General features: G+C 55.0%; 1 protein-coding gene across 9 annotated transcripts; it reads right to left on the bottom strand.

Moving 5' to 3' along the window:
* Positions 1 to 1,692: 1,692 nt before the first annotated feature.
* FLOT2 (flotillin 2) lies at positions 1,693 to 21,742 on the bottom strand. Of its 9 annotated transcripts, XM_046675646.1 has the most exons (13): positions 16,911 to 17,794; positions 13,923 to 14,047; positions 12,416 to 12,497; positions 9,312 to 9,402; positions 6,608 to 6,698; positions 5,465 to 5,588; positions 4,912 to 5,030; positions 4,677 to 4,790; positions 4,457 to 4,576; positions 4,153 to 4,367; positions 3,563 to 3,746; positions 3,103 to 3,252; positions 1,693 to 2,989 (listed from the first exon to the last, which is right to left on the bottom strand). In XM_046675646.1, the coding sequence occupies exons 5-13, from the start codon at positions 6,680 to 6,682 to the stop codon at positions 2,951 to 2,953; spliced, it is 1,140 nt and encodes a 379-aa protein (XP_046531602.1). In that variant the 5' UTR covers positions 6,683 to 6,698; positions 9,312 to 9,402; positions 12,416 to 12,497; positions 13,923 to 14,047; positions 16,911 to 17,794; the 3' UTR covers positions 1,693 to 2,950. The 9 variants fall into 9 exon arrangements, 8 of the variants coding, with proteins under 8 accessions (XP_046531602.1, XP_046531603.1, XP_046531601.1 ...); XM_046675647.1 differs by lacking the exon at positions 6,608 to 6,698; XM_046675645.1 differs by lacking the exon at positions 9,312 to 9,402.
* Positions 21,743 to 23,854: the final 2,112 nt, after the last annotated feature.

Below are 23,854 nucleotides of genomic sequence, written 5' to 3'. Positions count from 1 at the left end.
ACTTCCAGTACTATGTTGAATAAGAGTGGTGAAAGTGGGCACCCTTGTCTTGTTCCTGTTCTCAGAGGGATGGCTTTCAGTTTTTGTCCATTGAGTAAGATGTTGGCTGTGGGTTTGTCATATATGGCCTTTATTATGTTGAGGTACTTTCCTTCTATACCCATTTTATTGAGGGTTTTTATCATAAATTATTGATTTTTCTTTTACAGTAAGTCCTCTTTTTTTTTTTTCGTCCTAAGAAATCTCACCTATGCCAAGGTCATAAAAACACTCTCCTCTTATTCTATAAATATTATGGTTTGAGTTTTTACATTACGTCTATTATCCAGCTCAAACTAGTTTTTGTGTATGGAGTGAGGCAGGGGTTGTGATTCAATTTTTTTCCCCAAACAGACCTAATTTTTCCAGCACCATTTTTGGAAAAGAGATTCCCTTTTCCCTGAATTGTCTCAGGGCCTAGAATGATCCTTTTATTTTTTAAAGATTGGCACCTGAGCTAACAACTGCCAATCTTTTTTTTTTTTCCTGCTTTTTCTCCCCAAATCCCCCCAGTACCTAGCTGTATATTTTAGTTGTGGGTCCTTCTAGTTGTGGCATGTGGGACGCCTCCTCAGCATGGCTTGATGAGCGGTGCCAAGTCTGAGCCCAGGATCTGAACTGGCGAAACCCTGGGCCGCTGAAGCAGAGTGCGTGAACTTAACCACTCAGCTCTGGGGCCGGCCCCTAGAACGATCTTTTTAGATGTGTGAGATCACATCACTCCTCTTTCAAGACCCTTCAGTGGTTTCCCATCTCAGAGTAAAGGCCAAAATACGCCCCATTAAGTTTCCACATGATCTGGAAACAGGGTTCCATCCTGACCTCATTTACTGCCGCTGCCCCCTGCTCATTCGCTCTCTCGTTTCCAAACACACTGACCTCTTACTGTTCTCAGACACACTCCCTCTCGGGCTCTTTGGCCACAAAGCTCTTCTCTCAGATATCTGCATGGCTCATTCCTTTACTTTCCTCAGTGCTACCTTCTCAATGAGGCCTTCCTTTGACACCCTAAAATTTCAACACCCTCCTCAACTTCCTATTCCTCTTCCTGTTTCATTTTCCTCCCTAGTACATATATACCATTGTCTAACATACTGTATATTTCATTTTTCTCATTTTGTTTTCCCCACCTGAATATAAACTCTAAAAGCTAGGGATTTGTTTGGTTCACTGCTGTCTCCCCAGCATCTAGGACAATGCCTGGCACATAGCAAGCATTAGATAAATAAGAATACTGAAGCCCAGAAAGATGAAGTTACTTGTCCAAGATTACATAAGTGATAAAGAATAGAGCTGAAATTTAAACCCAAGCAGTGTGACTCAAGTTTATGCTCTTAAGCTTGAGAAATGGGCTCCATCACAGAGGGGTTCAGGACAGGCACAGAGGTGCAGTAAGCCTGGCAGACCCCTCCACCTTCCTCCTGCAATGGAGACAGGTCGCCCAGGGCTCAGGTCCAGCCTCAGTACCTGGGCCAAAGGTGGCCCTGCCCAGGATGCTACTGGGGGCAAGGCCAGTGTACTGATGCCCCCCAGTGGCTAGGGTGGTAAAGAACAGACAAAATATAGCCTTCAGGCTGAAGTCATGTCTGGGTGGGGGACCTGTTTGAGGCTTGACCCCAGTCTCTCCCCTCACAGAAGACACAATACAGGGCATGGGCATAACAGATCTTTATTTTACCAGAAGGGACAGGTAGCGGGGCAGGGCAGCATCCAAGCCCCATACCAGACACGCAGCATCCACATGCAGGAAGAGCTACACAGGCTGGGGCAGGGCCAGGGGTAGGGGACTTGGACCATAGAATACCCACAGCACCCTGGCCAGGATGCTTGGGTCCTGGGCTCTTCTGCCTCCATTAGGGCAAGGAGACAGAGGACTGGGCTGCTTCCCCATGGCTGGAACTCTATCACTCTGGCCAAGAAGGATGGCACAAGGGGTATGGAGTCTGGCCAGTCAACAGCACTTGGTTCTGTACAGGGTTGGCACAGTCTTGCCCACTGGAAGGGCCTGGGCCTGATATCCAGGACAGCGCAGCCCTAGCAGGAAGAGGGTCTACACACTTTCTAGTCCCCAACAGGGCTAGACCCTGATCCCGCAAAGGCTTAGGAAAGTTGGGACCAAGCCCCACTCCACCCAGTAGGGACGTGTCCATGAAAGGGACTTCCCTGAGCACAAACAGGGGCCTCCTAAGGCAGTAGTAAACCGAGGGAGCTGTTATAGACAGGAGGCCTTGCCTCTGTGCCCCTGGGGTAGGGGACAGAGAGGGAAGGGATGAAAGCAGGCCTGGGGCCGGAGAGGGGTGAAGTGAAGAGCAATGGCCCTGGGCCTGCAGGCCATGGCTACCTAGGCCTAGAGGGCCAGAGTGGGTGAGGCTGGGGGCTTCCTGGGGCAGGGTGGAGGACTGGGAAGACCAGGCCAGGACAGGGGAGGTTGGCCATCCTACCCAGACCCCCTGCACCCATGCTGAGCTCTGGCCAGGGCCACAGGGAGGATGGACAGATACACAGAGAACTTCAAGGCACCAGGATTCGGAGGAGCAGCAGGGCCACCTCCCAGAGACAGACAGTGATTATAATAAACATCTTTAGCTTAAACTACATGATGTGTGTAGAGGGCAGGAGGAGAGAGGGAAGAAAACAGATAAATGAAGAGACAAACAGGGAGATGAAGGTGGAAGAGATAAACCAGATAAATATGGCAGTGAAAGTGAGGGTGTTGGGAAGAGGAGAAGAGGAAGGAGACAGAGACAGGAGAGAAGGGAAGACAGCCAGAGAAGGCCTGCACACGCAGCACTTCTGGTCCCTACAAAATAAGGCACCAGAGTCAGTAACGCTCCTGTTGTCGCTGTGGTATTAAAACGAGTGCTGAAGGGAGAGGTGGGCAGCTGCTGAAGGGTGTGGGCCCTCAGGAGCCTCACACCTGTGCACTGGTGGCCTTCTTGATCAGGGGTATCTGCAAAGATGGGAGATGCCATGAGGCCCTGGTTCCAGGGTCCACAACTGTTCCACCTGGGCCCGTTCAATGGGCTGCCCAGGCAACCCCAGCACAGCTAGCTAGGCACACACCTGAGTCAGGTCCACGCCTGTGAGGGCATGCACAGAAGCAGGCAGCTCGGCCAGCAGTCGGTTCACTTCTGATGTCACCTTGCTGTTGTCCCCACTGAGGATCACAATCTCATCGACTTTGGTGAGTGGGGCAGCAATTTTGGCAGCAATCTAGGAGGCGGAGTGGGAAGAGAGCTTGGCTGGTGCCCTGACTCTGTCCACTTGCCCTGTCCAGCATCTCTCCCTCCCTTCTCCACCTCACCCAAACCCCAAAGCAACCTGGGTGGCTCTTATTTGCAAGCCAAGGTCAGAGAGGCCCAGTGGGCCAGGGATGAACCTATGCCTATTGTAGGGTTCCTGCCCCTCCATTGAGTATGCCCCTATCTAAACCTTCTAGTCAGCCTATTGCTGTGCTACTGACAAGGCCCAGAGAAGTTTCAGCACTTGCCCAGCTAGCCCCAGCCTGGGATGGGAGCCTCACCTCGGGCAGGGTCTCCAGCACCAAGGCCATCTTGGCTGCGTCCCCATATTTCTGGTAGGCCTCAGCCTTGAGTTTCATCCGCTCGGCCTCTGCCTTGCCCATTGCCTCGATGACTGCTGCCTCTGCCTCCCCGATTTTGCGGATCTTCTCAGCCTCTGCCTGTGCCAAGAGGACCTGCTTCACCCTGGGGGATTCCAGGCCAGACAGGATCAGTGGGAAGTGCCAAGGGCCCCTTAAGCCTTGCCTGGGGGCCAGCAAACCCTCAAGCCCTCTGCTCTGGCAGGTGTCAGGGGTGGGGGACCCATGAATGGGGGTGCCCTGGCCTTCTGGCTCTGGTCAGGGACAGGCCACTGGCTCCCAGGTCCAAATGAGGGGACTAACCAGGTTGCCGTTTGTGCCAATTATCATACTAAGCCCTCGAACCTCCTTTATCTAATTCAGTCTTCCTGACAACAATCCCATGCAGGAGGCAGGAATAAGCAGGTACGGAGGAGAAGTGGCTTGCAAACTGCGGTCAGGAGAGTGGAGGGAGTGCATGGCGGCAGAGGAGCTTGACTAGTCCCCCAGCTCTGGCACCCGGTGGCACTCACTTTTCACCCTCAGCGATCTGCTGTATGCGGTGGGCCTCGGCCTCGGCGGGGCGGCGCACTGTGGCAATGAGCTCCTTGTCTACACGCAGGATCTCCTGCGCCTCCACTGCAATCTGCTTCTTGCGCTGCACAATCTCAATCTCAATTTCTTCCTGCCGGATCTTCTGTTGCTCACGGGCCCCTTGTAGCTCATAGGCCAGCTGGGCCTCAGCTGTCTGCGGTAGGAGTGTGGTCAGCATGTCAGAGGCTGGCCACCAAGTTTTGAGCCCTGAGCCCCAACCCAGGATACCCTACAGCTTCTCACCTTGATGTTGACCTCCTCACTGAAGGCTGACTTTTGCAGCTCAAAGACTCGTTTGGAGTCGGCAATCTTAGTGTCTGCCATAAACTTCACGTCCAGCATCTCTTTCTTGCACTCGGCTTCCTGGGAGCAGGAGGGGCAGGTGCTGGGGGTACCCTAAGCAACCATGGTCCCAGCACCCCTAGCTCCCTGTCCCTGGGGGCAGGAAAGAAAGCCCACGTACCCGGATGCCTGCATCCCGCTCGGCCTCGGCCACTCCGATGTCGGCATCTCTTTGTACCACAGCAGTCTGTGTCTTGCCCAGGGAGCTCAGATAGTCTACTTTGTCATACACGTCCTGGGGAAGGAAGGGGGAGTCATCGCTGGGAAGTCATAGGCACAAAAGTGCCCCTCCTGCCAAGCCCCCTGCTCCCAGATGGACACGGCAGGTTGGCTACAGCCCTCCCATCACACTGTACCTTGATGGTGAAGCTGAGGATCTCGATGCCCATGCGGCCAACGTCAGGGGCTGCCACCTCCCGCACCAGCTTGGCAAACTGGTCCCGGTCTTGATAAATCTGCTCCACAGTCAGGGTCCCTGGGGGCAGAGGAATCATGGGCTGGCTCCCTAGGGGCGCAACCAGCTGGGAAAGGGAAGAGGTGTGCAAGTAGAGGCCTGAGGGTATGCAGGGGTTGGGCAGTCTGAGCTGGGTCTTCTCCTTAACAGTGTATAACACTGAGCCTCCTCCTGCAGGGTCCAGGCTGGGTGAGGAAAAGTGTCCTCAGCAGCACCAGGTGCCTGCCCAGACTGGCAGCCCCTCAGCCCATCTCAACGCCCTCCCTTTCACTCAAGTCACCTGAAGTTTTCGAAGAAAATACTTGAGGGAAAATGTTTCAGCTTTTCAGCTAGAAACCTCAGTGGGACTGACAGACCCCCTGCTCTGCCCCACCCCATTCCATGGCCCTGGCCTGGGGGCACTGTGAGGCTCCTGGAAGACAGCAGAGGGGTCCCTGGCGTGGGCAGGGCCTCACCAAGGATGGAGCGCAGGTGCCCCTCCAGGGTCTGCAGCACGACATTCTTGATGTCCTGCACATTCTTGCCCAGGAACTGCTCGCAGGCCACGGCCAAGAGCTCCTTCTCTGTCATGATCTTCACCTGCCGGAGGTCACAGAGGTGCCTGAGCCAGGCCGGCGGGAGGCAGACGGAGGCCCCAGACCCAGAGGTGTGGAGGATGGTGGCTGGCCCCTCCCCTCCCTTTTCAGACCTGGAGGCCTAGGGGGCAGCGGGGTGTCGGCCGGGGGGGGGGGGGGGGGGGGGTGAGTCTGCCTGAGGCCTCTAGTGGGGAGAACACACAAGGAATTCTTAGACTGAGAAATTTCATCTCCACTGGCAGCCCCAGGGCCTGGTATGGCCTCTCTCCTGGGCATTTGGGGCTTGTCCCTCCACCCCTCCAGCCCACTCACTGTTCCCTCATTAACCAATTCCTCTCTTACAGGCTCCTCACAGGTGGGAGACCTGCAGGCTCAGAGGCAGTGAGTGCAAAAAGAAGAATGAACAAGAGGGACATAGACAGACTAGGAAAGAGCCTGGACAGGGTAGGAGACAGGTCCAGGGGGCTCCCACCGAGGGTGGGCATCCTCCTGACTTTCCTTCCTGAGGTACTAAGCCAACACCCCCTCACCAGAGGCCTATAATACAGTTGAATCTCGCTGCCCTGTGAAGTCGAGAGGTGGACTAGAGCAGGAAGCCCCTCACCCAGGCACCGAGCTGAGAATATAATGCAGCCCAGAGCTCCTCTGCCTCACGCGGCCTTGTCTTCTGGTCCCTACCCCTTCAGCCCCTACCCAGGGAACAGGGAAGGCCTGGATTCTGGGGTGGCATTTCCGACACCTGCAAAGAATGGGGTGGGGTTAGTGAGACAGCAGCCCTCAGCACTGGTTCTGTCCCTCGTGGGCCTGCTGAGGAGAAAAGGGATGTCTGTTAGTCCTGCTGGGTGGCCGAGGGGCCGACTAAGCACGTTCCAGTGGTGACGAACCTCTCTGAGAAGGGGGGACGGGGGCAGGGACACTGGAGAGAGACTGCCCCTGGCTGCCGTCCTCTCCTCCTCCCCCCAAACCCCAGCACGGGCACGAGGCAGCTCAACGGACATGCGCAGGGCTGCTGAGTTACTATACCTGGGCGACACCCGTCACAGTTAAAGCTACCCCCTCGGCCGTCTCTACGTCCTCGCAGCGGGGCTGTAACGTCATAATCTCTAGGGAAATCCTGCCAAGAAATGCAAAACAGGGGCATGGGTCTGGGGGCCCAGGGCCTGGGGCGTGGGCGAAGAGTCCAATACCTCACTACTCCGGCTGGGACGGGCCAGGGGTCCTGTTTCGGAGGAGGGCAGCGAGGACTCTCCAGGGGGTCGTAGTTGGGAATATGTGAGAAGGAGATGGTGAGAAGGCAAGGCGGGGGTGGGAGGCAGGGCGGGGTGCAGGTTGCTCCAGGGGAAGGAGTGTAAGTGTGTGCCCATGTGCACACATGTCCTCTGCTCAAAGCAGCCTGGCTTGAAGAGTGGAAAAGAAGTAGAGAAGTGGTTGAGGGTGGTCTGGGCTGGTGCGGAGTGGGGAGAGTTCAGGGATATGTGTGTGTGTGTCCTGGGACAGCAAAAGTGCTGGTATCCAGGCTGTGCTGTGTAGGTCGTCCATGGGTGCCATCTGCACATCCTCCACAGCCCTCATCTGTTCCCCAGGTCTGCTCAGCATCCCAGGATGCCCCAAGAGGTTGCCTAGAAAGCTCTGCCTGAAAGCCTGGCATGCTGGGAGTATACCCACTGCTGGGCCAAGATGGAAATGATCCTGCATCTGCTTTTGCCAGGGAAGCCCTGCCTGGTCCCTCTACCTGGTAACAGGCTATGACTTGAAGCCTATCCTCTGGGGTTGGGGCCAGGTGGGTTAAGCAGGGAATGAGGGCTAGAGTCACATTAGAGCTTCCTGGCCAAGGAGCACTAACCCTAGAAAGACCTCTTCCACCAGACAAATCTGAGTCCTCAAGCGTCCACGTCGCCCAGCTTAAAAGGGACATGGGCATTTACAGTTGTTTCAAGAAGAGTAGTGGGGGGCCGGCTCCGTGGCTGAGCGGTTAAGTTCGTGTGCTCCACTTCAGTGGCCCAGGGTTTTGCCGGTTTGGATCCTGGGTGGGGACATAGCACCGCTCCTCAAGCCACGCTGAGGCAGTGTCCTACATGCCACAACCAGAAGGATCCACAACTAAAAATATACAACTATGTACCGGGGGACTTTGGGGAGAAGAAGGGAAAAAAAAAAAAAAAAAAGGTAAAGAAGAGTAGTTAGTTTGGAGGGGGACAGGGCTGCTTTAGACGGGGTGTCAAGGGAGGCCAGGACCCTACCCATCCCACACAAGGTGCCCGAGCTTCTTCTCAGCCCTCTGTACTGAAGCCTGCCCTCCCATGGCTACCAGGGGCAGGTGAGATGGGGATGGTCCCCTTCCCGATTAGAGATAGCAGGATGGGTGAGGAAGGGTGTGGTGGGGCAGGGTTTTCGCCTGAGAAGGCTGAAGGGCAGTTTCACGCACTGTGAAGGGGATGAGTAAGAAGAGGTTTAGGTGTCTTTCAGCCTGGGGACCCACCAACACGTAGGCTCTGAGGGGACATGGGTTTCCTGATGTTCACTGCTGTATCCACAGTGCCTGGAACTGGGAAGGTGCACAATACAGAGCTGGTGAATGAAGCAATGAAGATGGGAACCTGCACGTTACAAGAAAAGCTCTTGGAGTTACTGAACGCCCTGGCTCAGGAATGGGTTTCATCAGCTCCAGCTGCACGGCAACAAAGAGTGAGACACCAGGTCAGTTGCTTTCTGAAGTGAGATCGTATTCATAAAAAAGCCTGGGATTCTCTAGCACTTCTTTTCCAAAAATTCCACTGTGCCCTCATAGCATTTTACTTGCCTTTCTAATATCCTAACAAGGCACAGAGAGAGCATGATTCTCCCCATTTTACAAATGGGGAAACTGAAGCCTAGCAACAAGAGATTTGCTCAAACGCCTCTCAACAGAATTAGGGGCAGGGAATGGCCAAGGCTCTTTTTGCTCAGGCCTGTCAAGGAGACTGGAGGGGGCGAAGGGGCTGGGGGAACAGAACTCCCCATGGAACCCATCTTTGGACCTTACAGGGAGGAGGGCTAGGGCTGGAAGCTGGGGTGTCTGCCTGGAGATGGGGCTCTGTGGTGCCCGGAGGACTAGGACTTCAGCAGGAGTAGTTAGGACTGAACCCTCCCTACCTGGACAGCCCAGCTCTGTCACATAAGAGCCTATGTCTCCTGCCTCAACTTACTCCCAATTTAGACTTGGCATCCAAGGACACTCACTGGCAGACTTGGGCAGAGTTTCCTTTTTTAAATTTTTTTATTTTTGAGGATGATTAGCCCTGAGCTAACTGCTGCCAATCCTTCTCTTTTTGCTGAGGAAGGCTGGCCCTGAGCTAACATCCATGCCCATCGTCTACTTTATATGTGGGATGCCTACCACAGCATGGCTTGCCAAGTGGTGCCATGTCCGCACCCGGGATCTGAACTGGCGAACCCCGGGCCACTGAAGTAGAACGTGCGCACTTAACCGCTGTGCCACGGGGCAGGCTCCAAGGGGCAGAGTTTCCATAATCCCTTGCTCTTTCCCCACTAGCAGCCCCAGTTGGCGTGGGCAAGGGAGCTGGGGATCTATAGGGATCCATCCTGGCACCCAGAGCAGCAGAAGTGGGAGCAGAGGGGATGGAGGCACACCCTTAGGAGGGGAGTCCACCTGGCTTCTGCCTGCCAGGCCCTGTGGGGCAGGAAGAGAGAAGGTTAGACACAGAGGAGGAAGCAGGTGGGTTATTACCTGTGCAACCCCTGTTACGAATAGCGGGACCCCCTCCGACGTCTCAATATTCTCACAGCGACACAGGATGGTCATAACCTCCAGAGACAGTCTGAGGAGCAGCCAGGGGGTAGGGAGAGGTAGGGACAGGAAAGGGTAGGAGGGGACACAGCAAACACACACAGTGGTTACCAGACAAGCACTGATGCCTGATGCCTGATGCCTGATGCCTGGGGGTAGGGCGGGTTGTTCTCGATACTTCAGCTCCCCACTGCCAGCTCAGCCTAGGGCTGTAAGTGGACAGACACACACCCTTGCTGGCCTGAGGCCTCTGGGTCTCTTCTTTGGCCCCCATACCCTTCCAAGGAGGAGCTGCTGGGCTGGGTGGAAAGCCTGCTGATGCCCTGGGCCCAGGACCTGAGGTTGGGAGGCCTGTGCACAGGGCATTCAGGTTGCCCACCACCTCACTTGCCCAGGAGATTCCTGGCACAACCTGGGAGACTTAGCTTCAACTCCATCCTCCAAACACAGGCAAACCTGTGTTTCCAGAAATTGGGAGGGGGAGGCCACTCCGGGGATTAATGAGCTACAGCAAATGCCAAATCCTGCTCTAGGCACAAACCCTCAAGGTTTGTGCTACATATCACTAAGAAGGCAAGTTAGGGCCAGAAAAGCCCAAAGAAAACTTTGAATTTTCTGTTTGGGGGTGTGTGTGTGTGAAGGAAGGCTGGGGAGAAAGTGTGCCCCTGCTAGAATATTCACAGGGACGACTGGGAGATGATGGAGTAATTCCGTTAGGAATTTCCCAAGTTGGGCACAGGCAGAGAAGAGAGTCATGGCAAAAACAAACTACTTGAAGCTACAAGCTACTAGCTAGGCCTCCCTAGGGCAGCGTGTGCGTGTGAGTGTGTGTAGGGTGGTGGTCCAGGCAGAGGCCAGGCTGTGGACATTGTGGAAGGTTTCCTTAAACCAGAGGAAGGAGGACAGAGGCTGAGGCTAAAGGAGCAGAAGCAGATGGACTGCGGGGATGTGAGCAGTAGGCAATGTGGAGCCCCCACCTCAGCTCTCACAGTGCCAGCAGGTGTGCACAGAATGCCTTCATTCAAGCACCTAACACTAGCACCCTTGGGCCTGAGAGGACTCTCAATCCAGCTCAGAGAGGAAACCACCAAGCTCTCTTCTGGGGAAGGAGGAGAGAGAGAGACAGGGGAAAGGGAGGGAAGGAAGGAGGGAAGGAAGGAGGGAAGACAGGAGGCTGCAGCTCAGATGCCAGAAGTGGAGGAATCGCTCAGGTAAGGGGGAGAGAGCTGTGCACACCAGGGCCTCAGGATAGTACAAGACATGGCAGCAAAGTGCAGCAGGAGGGGCTTCACTGAGTCTGGAGAAGAATGGCTGACACCAAGGGCAGGTGACATGAAGGATGGCTGCAGAAAGTAATCTGAAAGGGAGGCTGAGGATCCAGGCTGGGTTAGAAACTCTACACTGACCTAAGAGGCTCCTGCTGGCCTAGGGAAATAAAGGCCCACTCTTGTGGAGATGTCCCCCAAGCAGGCTAGGGGTTGGAGAAGGGGCTGCCCCCAGAACAGGGCCCAAAAGGGGAGGGGCTGCAGGCTCAGACTGCACAGCAAGTGGAACCAGAGCAGGATGCTGAGACTGGGTGTGTGAGATCAGTTTCCTAGGACGAGGTGCAAGGCCCTCCACCCCTCACTTCCAAACCTGCTGTCAGGGAAGCTTAGTCCTCCGGCCCTGGGGCTCTGCTCCCTGGAGCAAGAAGAGGGAGCAGGGGACCAAGATGTGGAGAAAGGGCTGCAGGGGTGTTGCCTCAGCAGTGGGGGCCCAGGACAGGTCTCTGGGCAAGTCAGAAACTCTCTGGGGTCAGCTGTAGGGCGAAGTGTTGGGACAGGAAGGACTCTGGTCCCAGGACTGCGTGGCATGTGAGGTGGGGTGGGGTGGCAGTGTCTCTGGAAAGGGCACCCCAGGACTTTTCACAGGCCAACTGGCCCACTCAGGAGTGCCTAGAATCCTCCTGAGAGGAAGTTGTGACCAGGATTGATTACTCTCTGACACTTTTGGCCTTAGGCTAGAAGAGTCCTCCAGGGTCCCTCAGCTCAGGCAGGGCAAAGTGAGGGGAGAGACGGGAGAGTGGAGAGGGTTACTGGGAAATCAGTGAAGTTAAAAAGTTGTGACATGCTTCCCATGCCCCTGACTCTAGTTGACACCCTCAGACCTCCTGAAGCCTCAAGCATTGGCAGCTCAGTGCAGCCATGGGGCTTCTTTCTCGTGGGGCTTAGGTGGAGGGGGATTTCCAGTGGAATCTCCATGACTCTCCCTTCGGGATGACCCCCCCCGCCACCCCCGCCCATCCTGCTCTGCTGCCCTTGTTGCCTGGGTCCTAGCCTGGAAGGATCTGGGCCCCACCCCCATGTCCCAAAATCCGGAAGGGGTGATGGTGAAAGGTAGCTGGCTTGCCTCATCTCCTCCTGGGGGGCCAGTGAGGGTGGCAGGAAAGGCCCAGGCCAAGTCCAGCCCTGCCAGGGGCTCTGGGGAGCTGAAATCTCCCTACTTCTAGTAAGTCTTTCCAGACTGATTTAGGAGGTTGAGATCTGTCTTGCCCGGCGCCAGCCCCAACGCCTTAGATTTCTACCCATTGTCTCTAACCCGCCACTGTCACAGAGCCACTTCAGCCTGTACATCCATTCTCTGCCATTTAGCCCCTGCCTGAATTGTCCCAGGGCCTGCACAGGTAAGGGTGTGTGTAAGGGGTCTCTTCAGCCTTTCTTTCCTCCCTGCACCCACTCCAAACAGGGCATATAACTGAGGCTTCATAAATATAACTTTGAGCTAGAATCAGGGAATTGGGATTCTGCCTGGGCATGACCCTGAATTCTCCAGGATAGAAGTGATGCCTCCAATGGAAAAAAGCACACCCCTGAGGAGGAGGTGCCCACAGCAGACCTCTTCCATCCCTGTGCAACCCATGTTCCCTGCTTCTTAGGAGGCCCCTGCCCCCTAGAATGGAATGTGGCAAATGGTAGATGCCCTAGCTGACCTGTGGGGTGAAGGGGGGAAGACTGGAAACCCTTTTCTCCCTTGCCCACCCGGTTCCGGAGGCCCCAGGCCCTTACCTCTGAGTGTCGGAGATACACCACCACGCCCAGGCCCAGCCACCAAACACGTACTGTTTATAGTCGGAACCACAACAGCCCCCTGGAGAGCAAAGCAAACCACTGCTGGTGAGTCAGTTCTTGGGTGTGTCTACCCCCCATCCCTCCAAAAGCACTCTTGGGCCTTTACGGGCTCTGACACTTGATGACTCCCACTGTCAGGTGCCAGGTGCTGAGGGTGCATATAAATGGGAGACATGCCCTTAAGGGCCTTGGAATCTAGTTTAGTAGACAGGCAATTTGCATAAAAAGGGCATATCCAATGAGTGGTTCAGAATGCAAGTGCTTTCAGAGAAGAGAAGAGGTCAGTGGGCAGGAGTGAGCAGGAAAAGCTTCCATCTTTCATTCAACCATTCATTCAACAAAGAGTACTTTTCTGTGCTACGGAAACAGGGAGGAAGATACAATTCCTATCTTGAAGGAGATGACACTAGGATGAGGCACCTTTTCCTGAGAGGATTGTAATGCCATGCGATTCACCTGCTATCGGGGCAGGCACAGACAGAGGGAGGGAATGCAGGGGGTTGCCAACACTGGAAGGCTGATGGGAGGGAGGGCATCTCTGAGCCTAGGAAGGAGCCTTGCTCATGCCCAGCAGACACATCTCAGTGAGGCTGGTTATTCCCACATCTTTTGGAGTGACTTTGTTCCTCTTATGGGAGCAGATGGGAAAGGAAGGGCCTCAAAACAAAGGCCAGCTCATGGTACCAATGGGAGAAGTGGAGAGAAAGGGAAAGGATCTGAAAAGGAAGTGGTTCCTGGAAACTGCGTATCAGCTAAACAGAAAGTTGAATCTGGCCATGACCCAGGTTTATGCCGTAGCCACGTCTGGCATGTTCTCTATATAGAAAAGAGAAAAATCAGTTCCTGAAATTCTTGTCATGAACTTTCCTGCTAATGCCAAAATTACTCATCAAGTTCAAGAAAACTCTGGCAAAAGCTGGAGGGGCAGTTCACTTGCAGTGCAAAGATACAGGAAACGATTCAAAGGAAACGTGATTTGGGAAACAGCGAGTGGATGTCATCACTTCTGTGTTCACAAACTTGGGCCTTCAGGAAAGCCTCAGGGTGTGTTCCTCCCAAGATTAAGGGTCAGGGGTAGTTTCCAGTAGCTGGGTTACAGAGTCTCTGAGGACCCACAGCAGGGAACAGAGAGTCTTAGTTGTTAGGCCAGGGAGGTGGTGTGTGTGTGTGTGTGTGAGATGGGGGGTCACTTGGGGATTTAAGCTGGGGAGCGACAATAATACATCTGCATTTTAGAAACACCACTTTGCACAAGAGGAACATACTAGGGTCAAAGAGACCAGGTGGAAGCCTCTTGTGGTGACCCAGGCCAGACACAGTAGCGGTGCATAGTGGGCAAGTAGCTGAGCCAGAGGTCCAAGGAGCAAAGAGCTGCCCCGCAGTGTGAGTAGGGGTGGGAAGAGGAGGTCTTAGGTCTCTGTCTGCTTCTCTGTGGTGGAAATACCTGTCCACAGGGCTGCTGCTCAAGGTAAGCCACTGCAGGCTTCTCTACGCTGGGGAGTGGGGTAGAGGAGCCTCTAAGGACAAGCAGTCAATCTGAAACCCAAACCATGTCGAGATGCAGCGAAACTGGAAGAGAGGCAAAAATCACAGCTTTTTCCACTTCTTCTGGCCTGGTGGGAGCTGGGGCATGGCTGCCTCCAGTCAGCTCCAGGGGCTTCTCAATGTGCTGTGGAAGAAAGTGGTTGTGTGCGTGTGTGTGTGGGGGAATGGGGGCAGGAACCAGGGCGGGTGTCCATCCTTTACCTTTAACTCATTCTTTGACCTTGGAAGTGGGCTGCTGCAGTTCACGCTGGGCCTTGGCCAAGCCACATGACCAGGTTCCAGGGCTAGCAACAACAGGAAGCTGGGACTGCCAGGCTACCCCATTCTCAGCACCCTCTTCCCCTGGAAGGTATCTTCCTCCCAGCTTCCTGGTCACACTGAGCCTGAGCATCACTCTCAGAAGGGATACTTAGGTGCCCCTTCCTTGACCTCCCTAGCTCGCACTGTCCTGAGACCTGGAAGTTTCTCCTAATTCTATCTCACTTTTTCTAACCCAACTTGCTTTCCTTTGCCCTGTCCTCAAACAAGCTGAAGAATCACAACCCAGCCCAGGATAACCTCTGCCCTACTCAGCCCCCTTCCCAGACACAGCCTCACTCTGCCCTCTCAAGAACACTCTTTCCTTCCTGCCCCTCTTCCACCGTCTTCTTCCTACTATTCCAGAAGACACCATTCTCTACAAGGGGGATTTACTCTTTTTTGAGGCACAAACCCCCTTAGTAGTCCAGCAATGCCGGTATGTTCTTAAATGCATAAAATAAAATACATAAGAAATAAATCCTATTGGAAGTTGTCAAAATATTAAAACCAAATGTGTGATACTGTAAATTATAAGATCTAGTGGCAGGTCTAATAACTAGCTAAATTTCAATAGTGATGAGCAGAAATGACTTTTAAGGTTCTGCAACAACTGCAGTACGGTACGAAAATATCTGCTAACGCTATCATGGACTGTTGCCGACATTCACATTCATAGGAAATGTGAAATTTCAGTAAGGTTCCTGAAAATAAAAATGTACCCCCCCCCATCCAAATGCACAGACGTCTAAATTCTATCCACAAACCTCAGGTTAAGAACCTCTGCCTATTGTAGAGAAGAGAGAAAGGTGTATGGTATTTGGATTTCCCTTTTAAATTCTCCAAAGCAGAAACAGAGAAAAAAGTTTTATGTTACAGAATGAAGGAGGGAGGTTAAACAACCAGAAGAACTTCCAGAGTTTTCAGGTGGAAAAGATGACCCTGAGGCATATCCTCTTCCTGAAATGGGGCTGAGTGAGATGTCTCTGGACTTAGATGCCCAAGTAACCAGGTGGGGGCGGGCTGGCAGTGTTTGCTCTGCTCTCCTGGGAGTCCACCAGCAAGACAAAGATGCATCTCAGCTTGATCATCTCAAATCCCAAGGTACTATTATGCTAGGTATTATCTCTTGCTCTTCTCTCCCACTCTTCCTTGACTCCAGCACCCTCAATTCTCACCACAGCCTCCTACCCCCACCCCTAAAACAGCTTCAAAGCCAGCACTGCATTGGCCCCTGCCAGAGGACGAGGTTTCTGGCAACTGGAAAATACAGGGCATCTTAGGTGTTCCTCTCATCCCCCAGTCTCAAGGCTCTCCACAGGGACGGGAGCGAGCTTTTGTCTCCTCAGCCCAGAGTCTGGACTTCCAGAAACAAACTCCACAAGGAAAACAAAGTGCCATGCAGATTCGGGTTCTGAAAGCCTTCTTCAGGAGTCGGGGCTGGGAGACAGGCCTGGGTCTTGTGGAGGTGCAAGCTTGGCCTCAGCGCTCTCAGGGGGTCTCCCTCCAGGTCCAGAGACTGTCTCTGGTCTTTAGGGAAGTGAAGTATCTTACCTCCCCCGCAGGAGTAAGGGGTCAGGGAGAGTGGGGATTTCCTGTTCCAGTGGATTGATTGATTTTGAGATCCAAACCGAGCCAGAGGCCATATTCCGGAGTAAAAGTTCCGAATGGATTTATCACACCTCCCCAAGTGTGGGCAGCTACAAGCCCTGGCCTAGCCCACCCCCTTCTCCCCACTTGTGTAGCTGGCCGTAGTAACTGCACACAGGCTAAAACCCGGCATTGACAATGGGCAGGCAGGAAGGATTCCTGCAGTCAGCGGCCTCCACGCTGCCAGGAAACACCGCCCCTCCCCAGCACCTGTGAGCCAGGGCTGCCTAAGCTGACGGCTTCAAAGGCTTCAGCCACCTTCCAAGATACCCAAATATACGATTTAAAAAGCAGCCTTAAGGCCAGATACCTCTCCCCTCGCCAATACCGCAGTCCCCAAGCCCCGCCTAAGCGCACGGAAATGCCCGAACCTGCAGCATTAAGCAACCGGAGCGGCACAGCCGCTCGCCTTTCTCCACTCGCGGAGGCCGCACCCGCGTTTCCCAAGCGCCCAACGCCAGTCAGCCCAGCAAGCCCCAGCCTGCTCGGAGTTAACGGGTCTCACGGCGCCCGGAGGAAGCATCCGGCCCCGGGGCCCCTCCCCACAGGCACTCGCCCTTCAGAGCCGCGCGACCCACCCCCGTCCCGGACGCCGGAATCTGGCCAAACCGCTGCGTTCCGGGAACCCCCGGTGCCCCCCTCCCGGAATGCCCCGGCGTCGGCTCGGGACCCCCCAGGCCACAGAGGGCAGATCCTGCTTAGGGAGGAGGCGGAGAAGGGGGCGGTAAACACGGGGAAACCGCGGCGGGAGGGGCGCCCCAGTGAGCGCTCAAGGGCGCGGGCCCGGGCACTGGGAGCATGGGGTCTCTCCCGGGAGGGTCTCAGGCGCGGCAGACTCGTCCCCACCCCGGGCCAGCCCCTCTCCGCCCGGCCACCGCCCCCAGCCCCCTCCTCACCCACCCGCCCCGGCACAGCCCCCGCCCAAGACGCGCCCCCTCACCTGAAACCACCAGCGCCTCGTTGGGCCCCACGGTGTGGCAATTGCCCATGGCGCCGGCGGGACTGAGGGCCCTGGGGGACCGCTGAGGCCTGGACAGCAGCAGCCAGCCCACACCCGGCGCCCGGCCGCGCCCAGCCTATCCCGCCACCCTCAGCGGCCGCCCGGCCAGCCCCTCGGCGGTCGCAGCCCCGCCGGAAGCGTAGCGGCAGAGGGCGGGGCCGGCGCGGCGAGAGAGGCGGCAACGAGCGCGGCCCCGCAGACAACACGCTTTATTGCACCGGGGCCGCGGTGCACCCGGGAAGGCCTCCCCCTGCTCCCACGGGGCGCCTTGGTGACGACCGCGCTGCCCTGCCTCACCGCCCGGCGCCCACCTACAGCAGTCGGCCCTGGAGTCCGGTGGCCTGGGTTCCAATGTCAGTCCCTGCTCTTCCGAGCTGAGAGACCTTGGGTGAGTCCCTTACCTCTGCAGCCTAATCCCGCCTGTGCAAAATGGGGGTAATTGAACTATCTGGCTACAGGTTGCAAAGGGACCGGTTCAGTAATTCTCCATGTTGGCAGTGCATCAAATTACAAATTCCCGGGCCCTCATCCAGAGCTGATCCGCATCACCAAGGGTGGGGCCTGGAAACATGAAATTCAAATTCCTGAGAAGCAGTGTCTGGCACATTACACTCCGCCTCTCAATCTGGAGATTCTCAGGAAGAAACAATCCCCCCATATTTCCTTCCACCAGGAAAAGAGCTGTCCAGGACATGACTTAAAGCCCCAGAAAGCAACCATGTGGGTAAAAATTGCAAACCCCTCAATGCCCAGGGAAGGCCTTGCACACAGCTAAGGCTTTCAAGGGCCACCAAGTGCCACAGAAAGCATCCCAGCCCGGGGGTTAGGAGCCTTGGCGCTCAGATTCAGCTTTAACCGGAATTCGGCGTGTGACCTTAGACAAGTCTGGTGAACTCTGAGGGCTGGGGTAGGGTTCAGAAACTGTGGGGTCCTCAGGGTGGGGGTTGCTCAAAGCAGATGGGGCCCGTGAGTCCTCAGGCTGGGAGTCTTCATCGGGCTCGGCATCCTCCCCAGGCCCAAGGCCTGCCAGCCTTTTGCTGGCCTGCCACAGCCGGTGAGCTGCCCGGTCGTCTCGGGCAGCTGGGGGCACCTCCTCTACACGGCAGTTGGCAAAGTATCTCCCACTGAGGGGCTCAATGCCCTCCTGTAGAGCGCAGTACAGGGGTGTCTGGGCACCCCCTCTCGGTGCCCGCAGCACTAGCCAAGCTAGTGGGCGCAAAAGTGGGCGCAGCCATCCAGGAACGTGGCGTAGGAACAGCTCCGAGTTCACAGGCCCTGTGGACAGGAAGAAAGGAAGGAGGGGGAGAGTGGGTGAGGGCCCAGGGTAAGAGCAGCGAGAACACAGCTAGAAGGGAGTGGGGAACAGAGTCCAGTTCCCGGGAAACCAGGGTAGTATTTACCAGGCATTCAGGGCCCCTACAAGGTGGCCTCACTTATTTCCAACAGCAAGCTTCCTCCTCTCCATCGAAACTCCTTGGACATCCCCATCTCCCAGATTTTGCTCACCCTGTGTCCCCTGCCTCAAACAATTCTGTCTCTCTCCATCTTTTCTACTAGCCCAAACCTTGGTCTTTTGATTAACCAGCAAACATTTACTAACATCTGACCAGCCACTGTTTGGACATTAGAGATATGGAGTGTAATAAAGGCTGGATAAGGGTTAGTTGTAATTATTATCGTCACTATTATAATTAATAATGAGCCTAGGCAATGACTACCTAAAATGTAATATGGTAAAAAGGGTAGGGCAGGATCTTGTTATCCTGTAACCTGTTCTCAACATGCAGGGACGGGTCTTCATCACTTGTCTCAAGCAAACTATTAGCCAAGATGCTTATAGTGGACCTCCAGAACCCAGATGACCCAGCCCATCTCTATGATGTAATCTCTTGCCACTTGTCCCCTCTCACTCTGTTTCAGCCACCTAAGACTCCCTGGTCTTTCTCAAACACACCAGGCACTTCTGCCTCAGGGCCTTTGCACTTGCTCTTGGCTCTGTTCTTTATACTCTTCTCCCCAGAAAGCCACATGGCTCATTCTCTCATCTCCTTCTGGTCTCTGCTCAAATGTCACCTTTGCAGATATGTCTTCCTTGACTGCCATGGATGAAATAGCACCCCTGTCATTTCAGATTTCTCTTACCCTGTTTTATCTTTCCCTATAGCACTTTATCATAACCTGTCTTTGTATTTATTTATTAGCTGTCTCCCCCTCCCCTAAACTAGAATGTAACTACAAGGATGATGGGGTCTTTGTTTTGTTCACTGCTACATCCCTAGCATGGAGATTAATGCCTGGTACATAGTAGGTACTCAGTAAATGCTTCTTGAATGAATGAATAATCATTGGCTAGCATCATTAGCATCATATTGGAGTCAGTTCAGTCATTTGAATGGCTCCTTGGGGTGAGAACCTGGGCCTTATTTGTTGCCATATCCTGACCAGTAGTCAGCATCCAAGCTTGTGGTGTGAGAGGAAGAACCCAGAAAAGGAGAGCCTGGTTCCAAGATCAGCAAGGACCATGTCTCTCCTTGGACCATGCTTCCTTTCTGCTCTGCAATTCTGCGGCTCAGTGAGAGGCTGGGGGAGCACAGGATGGGGCGAGGATGGGAGAGGGCGAATCAAAGCAAAGTATAGCAGCCAAAGAGCCAGGCCTCACCTGGGTGGGCGGCATAGCAGGTGACGCCAGTGCCCTCAAGCTGAGTGGCGAGCTCCCGGGCAAACAGTACGTTGGCCAGCTTACTGTCAGCATATGCTCGCAGCTCCTGCCGCCAGCCCACCACTGGGCGGTTCAGGCGTGTGAAGTCCAGACGCCCTCGCCGGTGGGCAGCTGAGGATACCACAACCACCCGGCTAGGGGCGCAAGCCTTCAGCCGGGGCAGCAGCAGATGTGTCAGCAGGAAGGGGCCGATGTGGTTCACTCGCAGCAGCAGGTTAAAGGGCTCTCGAGTCCGGCCACAGGAACTGATCCCTGGGGCAGGGGCTAGGTGTGAGCAACTGCTCCAGAGGGATCCCCGCAGGCCTCAGTGTCCCCGTCTGTGAGATGCTGGCAGGGGGCATCCTTCCCACGTGTCCACTGGCCCCCGGCAAGGCCTGGCTGGAGGGGACAGCTGCCCCTGGCCACCCACCGCCCCCCTGCAGGGCCTGCTGCCCCTCACCGGCATTGTGGATGAGGATGTCCAGCCGTGGCTCAGAGCTCAGGAAGGCGGTGGCAAAGGCCCGTACAGAGGCCAGACTGGCCAAGTCCAAGGCCATGAAGATGACCTCATTGTTCCCACTCTCCTGTGAAGCGGCAAGGGCCCGGCTTGTCACCAGGTACCTCTCTCCTCTTCCCTCTCCCCAGGCACCAAATTCTGAGTCCACCCCCTCCGATTGCTAAGATCTGCCCCTATGCATTAGAATGTAGTGGATAAGGGTGTAGACTCTGTAACGAAATCTTGACTTTGCCTCTTTCTAGAGTGTGAGCTTGGGCAGGATACTTAATCTCTCTGGGCCTGGTTCTCTCACTGTAAAATGGGAATAATAATAATAGTGCCTATCTCATAGAGTTGTGGTGAGGATTAAATGGTTAATATATGTAAAATACTTAGAACAGTGCCTGGCACACAGTCAGCACTGTGTAGGTGCCTGCTATCATTAACATTATCATACCCTTTGCCTATTATTGCTTTCCCTAAAATCTACAACAGACTTCTTAACTGGTCTCCTCTAACCCACTCTTGCCCCCTCCAGTCCAGGCACCATACAGCCACCAAGGGGTTCGTTCCAAAAGGCTATTCTGACAGTCCAGACTCTGCTAAGGACCCTCACTGGATCTCCACTGCCCATCCTATAAAATCTGATCTCCTCAATAGAGTCTCTAAGGGCCTTCAGAACCTGGCCCTGGCTCAGAGCCTCCAGCCCCTTCATTTTGCCTCTTTTCCTCATATTCTGAGCTCCAGCCTCATTAAACCTTTTTCGGTTTCTTATATCAGACCAATCTTGCCCCGGGGCCTTTGCTTATTCTGTTCCCTCTGCTGTTCCCTTTCCCACTGTTTCATTAGTGTAACTTCTACCGATTTTTAAACGTCTCAGAACAGCAATTACTTCCTTCAGGGAGCCCACTCCCCAGCTTGGGGCTGGTTCCCCTTCCCCGTGTGACTAGAACACCTGTGCACGCCCTCTTCTGCACCTAACGAACCAAGCCGCACTCTCCTTTCAGGGGCTGGGTCCCGCTGAGCCGCCCCGCTCACCTCTCGGTGTCCCGGTGTGTCTATCCAGCGCTCCCGGCCCGCCCGGCTGGCCCCGCCCCGCCCTCCCTCACCTGGCGGAGGTCGAAGGCGGCCGCCTCTCCGCGCTCCCGGCTTCGGCAGGCCAGCACCACGCGCGCTCCCCGGCGCGCCAGCTCCAGCGCCGTCATCTTCCCGATGCCGCTGTTGGCGCCTGCGGGCGGCGGGAGGGAGCTGCGCTGAGCCGGCCGGGCCGCCGACCCCGCCGCCCGGGCCTCCCGGCCGCCCGCCCGCCCGCACTCACCGGTGACCACGGCCGTGCGGCCCCGCAGGCTGGCGATGCCGCCGCACGGCGGGGCCTTCACCAGGTTGTAGTAGACGAGCACGTAGGCGCCCAGCAGTAACCCCGCGCCTAGCAGCAGCGCCTCCATGCTGGCCGCGCCTCCAGGCTCCCCCCAGGCCCCGTGCCGGCAGGGTCGCCCCCCGGCCGCTGTCAATCCGCTCCGCACGGGCCTGGAAGGGCACTGGGCGAGCGCGGGCCTCCCAAAGGCGGAGGCGCAGGCGGAGGCGGAGGCGGGGGCAGGGCAGGGGTGTGTGTGTGCGTGCGTGTGCGCGCGGACCCTGCGAGCGCCCTCTAGGCGCGCGTCTGCGTCCTCTGGGTGTATGCCTGTGCGAATACCTTCTAGGTGTGTGTTTGGGCCCTCGGAGCGCCCTCTAGGTGTGTTGCCTGCGTGAACTCCTGGATGCATGTATGTGTGCACAGGCACCCTGGGAGTGCCCCCTAGGTAGGTACATGCACCCACATACTCTGTGAGTATGTGAATGACTTTTTGGTGTGTAATGTGCCCATGGGCCCTGGGATCGCTCTTCAGGTCATGTGCATGCCTCTGGATCCTGTGTGTGTGTGTGTACTTGTGGGTGTGCGTGCCTGCGTGAGCACCTTTTACATGTTTGTGCCCATGCGGGCTGAGAGTGCCTCCAGGTGTGTGCATGTGTCTGTAGTCTCTGCCAATGTGTGTGCTTGAATGAACATCTTCGTATTTACCTGTCCTTTGTGCGCGTGCCCTGTAGCTAAGGCCTTGCAGGAGGAGCTAACAGGGTGTGTAAGCCCTCTGGGTGTCAGTATGTAGCACAGTCCTTGCCTTCTGGAGGGGCGTGTGTACGTGAATGCTGTTATGTCCGAGAGAGTGAGTCTGGTCCTGGATGCCTTGCTCTCCGTAAACAAGCCCTTCAGTTCCTTTCCTCACATCCAGCCCTCAGCTTCTAGGACTCTTCCCAGTTCTTCCCATAGAGGCCAGAGGTGACGGTAGTGTGTTCAGGGTGGCACCATCAGTTAAGGGCTGTCAACTCTCATTTCTTAGCTATCTGTATCCCTCTGCCTCTGCCCCACCCCCTCCATTTCTGAAGGGAAACAGGAAGAGACAGGGGGTAAAACCGGTTATTTAATCCTCAGGAGGAAATTTGTCTCTGGAATGGTTCTCACAGGTGGTAGAAATAAAGAAGCTCCATTACTCAATGGAAGAAGTAACTATGACGGCAAGGTGGGTGGGGACAGCTAGGGACGCATGGGCAAGGGTATTCCTGGCCAGGTGACTTGCCAGAAGAATGGACCTTGCCTGAGAAACCTAGTATAGTTTAGCACCCATTGTTTGGCATTTATGGTGTGCCCAGCAGTGTGGTTAGCCGTGAAAATATGGAGCAGAACAATATATGCTTCTGCCTTTAAAGAGTTCAAGAAGCCCACCAGGGCAGGGGGAGCAGAGTGGTGGTGACAAAGCTAGGCAGGTAGATGGAAGCCAGGAACAGACCTCAGGCTCTAGGGGAAGTTTCCTATTTAGCTGCACTATGGATTCAGGGTTCAATTATAGATGCTGTGGGATGAGGCTAGAGATGGAATATTGATGAAACAAATGCATGCATTCTCCATCCCCAAGGCAAAATCCTGACATGCCAACAGGTCCCACCTACTCAAACAGCGCTGGGATAGACACACAAGTGCTATCGAAGGAGTCAGAGACTGTCTTCAGGAAAAACTTCTGGGAGCAAGTTTGTCACATAATGTCTGAGAGGAGGAAAGGATGGAGTTGGGTTTAATAAGAGAGTTCTCAGGGCCTTAAAATTAAGGTACGTGGTAGACTCGTCTTCTGACGAGGAACCGCAGTTGTAGAAGAGATGTGACTCTGAGTCACATCACTTGTGGCATAGCTGGGTCTAGAGACTGGATTTCTCCTTTGTCTTCATGTTCCCGAGAACTTTTTGTGTTTAAATTTATATGTATTTATGTATGTATTTTGTTGTTGTTGAAGAACATTAGCCCTGAGCTAACATCTGTGACAATCTTCCTCTATTTTGTATGACTCGCTGCCACAGCATGGCTGATGAGTGGTGTAGGTCCATGCCTGGGATCTGAACCCACGAACTCCAGCCACCAAAGTGGAGCGTGCAGACCTTAACCACCACGCCACTGGGCTGGCTCCGCCCCAGAGAACTCTGCATCAACAAATTCCTCCACACTAGAGTCTAAGCTCCGAGACAGGGGCCGTGTGCTCACAGCAAGGGATCTAGACCAAGACCCAAGTCCTAGCAGAGGCTAAGCCAGGGGAGGAACTCAAGTGATACTTGAGTAAATGAATGAATTAGCCCATGCCCAGCTAAAGCTGACAGGGGAAGGACAAA

This window comes from Equus quagga, chromosome 11, assembly GCF_021613505.1.
Source record: "Equus quagga isolate Etosha38 chromosome 11, UCLA_HA_Equagga_1.0, whole genome shotgun sequence".
NCBI lineage: Eukaryota > Metazoa > Chordata > Mammalia > Perissodactyla > Equidae > Equus > Equus quagga.
This window is presented reverse-complemented; position numbering and strand designations above follow the sequence as displayed.

Excerpts from the sequence above, each read along its gene's own strand:
- FLOT2 (XM_046675644.1), bottom strand. The coding sequence starts at position 16,959 with ATGGGCAATTGCCACACCGTGGGGCCCAACGAGGCGCTGGTGGTTTCA. Across the intron at positions 12,498-16,910 it reads CGAGGCGCTGGTGGTTTCAG|GGGGCTGTTGTGGTTCCGAC; the intron begins GTGAGGGGGCGC and ends TTTGCTCTCCAG. Across the intron at positions 4,577-4,676 it reads AGCGGGATGCAGGCATCCGG|GAAGCCGAGTGCAAGAAAGA; the intron begins GTACGTGGGCTT and ends TCCTGCTCCCAG.